The sequence below is a fragment of the Cebus imitator genome, unplaced genomic scaffold (assembly GCF_001604975.1).
Source record: "Cebus imitator isolate Cc_AM_T3 unplaced genomic scaffold, Cebus_imitator-1.0 Scaffold189, whole genome shotgun sequence".
Classification (NCBI taxonomy): domain Eukaryota; kingdom Metazoa; phylum Chordata; class Mammalia; order Primates; family Cebidae; genus Cebus; species Cebus imitator.
In genome coordinates, this window is record NW_016107504.1 from 1481881 (window position 1) to 1484961 (window position 3081).

At 56.1% G+C, this 3081-nt stretch overlaps 1 protein-coding gene across 5 annotated transcripts in view; it reads left to right on the top strand.

The window, feature by feature from the left end:
* The first annotated feature begins 387 nt into the window (after nt 1-387).
* The window catches only part of MID2 (midline 2), a 94685-nt gene continuing 91991 nt past the window's right edge, over nt 388-3081 (top strand). For 3 of the 5 annotated variants that reach the window (XM_017546459.1, XM_017546460.1, XM_017546461.1), the window contains exon 1: nt 568-1144. In XM_017546459.1, the coding sequence (XP_017401948.1) occupies nt 1141-1144 (4 nt within the window). In that variant the 5' untranslated portion in view covers nt 568-1140. Of the gene's footprint in view, nt 511-567; nt 1145-3081 lie in introns of those variants that run through there. The other 2 variants (XM_017546462.2, XM_037744947.1) reach the window with 2 other exon arrangements.

A 3081-nucleotide genomic window follows, 5' to 3' on the forward strand; every position in this document is an offset into this window, starting at 1 on the left:
TTTAATCCACCTCCACAACTTCTGCCCGAGGCCAATAAAACACAGCCATTCTCCCTTTGTAAAAAGAAAGAGGGGTTGGGTTTCCTTCAATTGTCTGCTCTTTTCTGTCTCCTCCACTATTTTTGTTTTACTCTGTAGTTAACTTTGCATAGAGCAGCTTCACCGGGAGGATCTGTGCGGTGGACCCGGGCACTTTCTTCTTACTACCGGTTGCAAAGGCCTCTTCCTTGTTGTAACCCGGGGGTTTGTGGGGCCGGGGGACTCGGGGAGTGGCGGGTGGGAGAAGAGTTTAACCATAGTCTTCCTTTTGCATTTCACACACGTTCTGCTCTCTCTGTCGCTCTCTCTGTCACACACACACACACACACAGGCAGGCTCGCGCGCACATACACACAACACACACACACGCACACACACATACACAAACACACACACCCGCCCGGGTCCCTCTCGGTGTGTCTTCCTTCAAGATGACAGGGCGCTGGAGAAAAGGCTGCTGGAATCAGCTGGTAGGTACAGTAGTAACCCGAGCCCCACCCACCGGCTGCCTTTGCTTGCTCAGGTTTCTCCGGTCACTCCTGCCGGGGAGAAGACATGTAAACGTGCCTCCAGAGGAGGGGCTGGGGGAGCTGGGAGTGGCGGGGGTGGCGGAAGGTGAGCCTGGGAAGGTGGCGGAGCGCCGCTTCAGCTGGGGCCCTTCCCAGTGCTCCCTTGGGGTGACAGCCCCAGCCCCGTTTGCCCCCACTCCACCTCCCCTTTGGAAGGGTTTGCCTTTTTTTTTCCTCTGCGGCGGCGGAAATGACACTGTGGTGCTGCCGTGGTGTCATGGTGCTGCCCCTGGACTGAGGGGCGAAAACTCTTTAAGTTTAGCTCGGGAGACCCAGCCGCGGTAGCATTGCGGCCGCCGTGCTGTCCCCTGCGGGGCGCGCGGGCTGGCGGATCCCGACTGCTACGCGGCGTCGGCGACGGTAGCAGCAGCGGCGGCAAAGGCGGGCGGCGGCCTAGAGTGGTGGCGGCGGCGGCGGCGGCGACCGGGGCCCGGGAGCTCTCGCAGGAGCCCGAGCCAGCCCGCTGCGGAGGCAGACGAGCGCCCAGCGCCCTCGGGCGCGCGGAGGAGATGGCTGGCACCTGGGAACGCTATGGGTAAAACGCGCCCTCTCGCCGCGGCCCTGGGGGTCAAGCGTCGTCGCCCTCGCAGGGCTCGGCCCCGGCTCTGGCCGTTCTTCAGGTGCCGCCGGGGCCCGGGGTTGGCCGAGGGCTCTCGGGCTCGGCGGGGCAGGGTGATGGGGCCCGCGAGGCTCGAGACCGCGACGGGGCCCCCAGCCCAGCTCCGGCTCACAGTCATGCTCTTGGGGCCCGGGCTCCTGCCACAGCCCTCCTGGGACGGAGTTTGCACTCTGGGGTGCAGGGCGGGGGCGGCCGAGGCCTCCTGCGCAGCCGGGCCGGGCCGTGCGCGGGCAGTCGAGCGACTCCCCGGGCGCCTGGGCGCGAGTCTGGGAAAGGGCACTGCCGCCTTCCCACGCTCCCGCAGCCAGCAGCCTCCTCGGCCCAGGCGTCGCCCCTTGGCCGGCCGTCTGCCGGGCGGTGCTGTCGTAGCAGCCGGCGTGGCTGCGGACGCCCTGCCGGCGGGGAGGCCCGGTGAAACTTAATCCCTTTTCTGCCAGGGTAGTGATCCTCGAGTCTCCGTCTGGATGGTTCCTTATTTCTGGCCTAGCTGTGAAACCAGCTTTGTGGGGAAGAGGGAAAACTTACATATGTCCACAGGACAGACTGCTACGCAACCAGGGAGAGGTGGGGATTTTCCATTCCTGCCTTGTAAGAATTAAGTAAATAACAGCGGAGTACATTTACAGAAACATTATAGGTGATGATAAGGTTTAGGTTACTTAGCACTTGGTGTGTTGCACATTATTTTTCAGAGGTGTTTCTTCTTACAGCAGGAAATTGAAATCCTAGGGTCGTTGTACTCTTTACTTTCTCTCTCTCTTCCACAGCCCCCTACCCGTTTTCATGATCACTTACCTTCCTATGTCACAGCACTTACTTGCCTACCCAAATTCCCCACCAGGGGCCCTTGGACCCCAGCCTTTCACCCTCAACCTGTGCACTCCCAGCCTCCCAGCCATGCAACCTCTCACTTCTCAACCACTTTGCCTTTTTGAGATTTCTGAGTGTAGGGCAGGTAGATGGTGATGCTTGTGTGTCTCTGAAGAGGAGCCCTTAAAAAAGAGTATATTGGAAACTAAATAGAGAAGTACTGTGTGGGGGTTGATCCCTCTGATTCTCAAGTTGGGCCAGAAGGGCTGCCTTTAACCCCATTCTGCTGCCTCCCAGTATTATCAGTTCTCTGGCAATATTCCAATAGAAGGAAATTGCTGAATAGGGAGTTCTCCTCTCCTACTTTGCTTCTGTTTGGGGAGTGGTTTCATTCTACCCCAGATGGTTAGCTTCCCCTACTCCACCCCCGACCCCCACATCCCCCGTCTACTTCCTCTCATGACTGTACTGATGGATAAACTGTCTTTGCTATTTTTATATATTCCTGCTCAATCAATGAACTTAACATGGATATATAATGTGAGATTTCTCCTGATTGTTCCTCACAACTTGATTTGTGTGGTTGATATGGTTTGGATATTTATCTCTGCTCAAATCTTATGTCCAAAAGTAATCCCCACTGCTGGAGGTGGGACCTGGTGGGAGGTGATTGGATCATGGGAGCAGATTTCTCATGAATGGTTTAACATCATCACCTTGGTTGACTGTGAATCCTCGTGATAGTGAGTAATCTCTCCTGAGATCTGGTCGTTTAAAAGCGTGTGGCACTTCCCCCCAACTCTCTTTCTCCCTTGCTTCTGCTCACACCATGTGAGAACCTCCTGCTCCCCATTCACCTCCCTCCATGATTATAAGCTTCCTGAGTCCTTCCCAGAAGCAGATGCTGGCATCACACTTCCTGTACAGCCTGAAGAGCCATGAACCAATTAAACATCTTTTCTTTCTTTCTTTCTTTCTTTCTTTCTTTCTTTCTTTCTTTCTTTCTTTCTTTCTTTCTTTCTTTCTTTCTTTCTTTCTTTCTT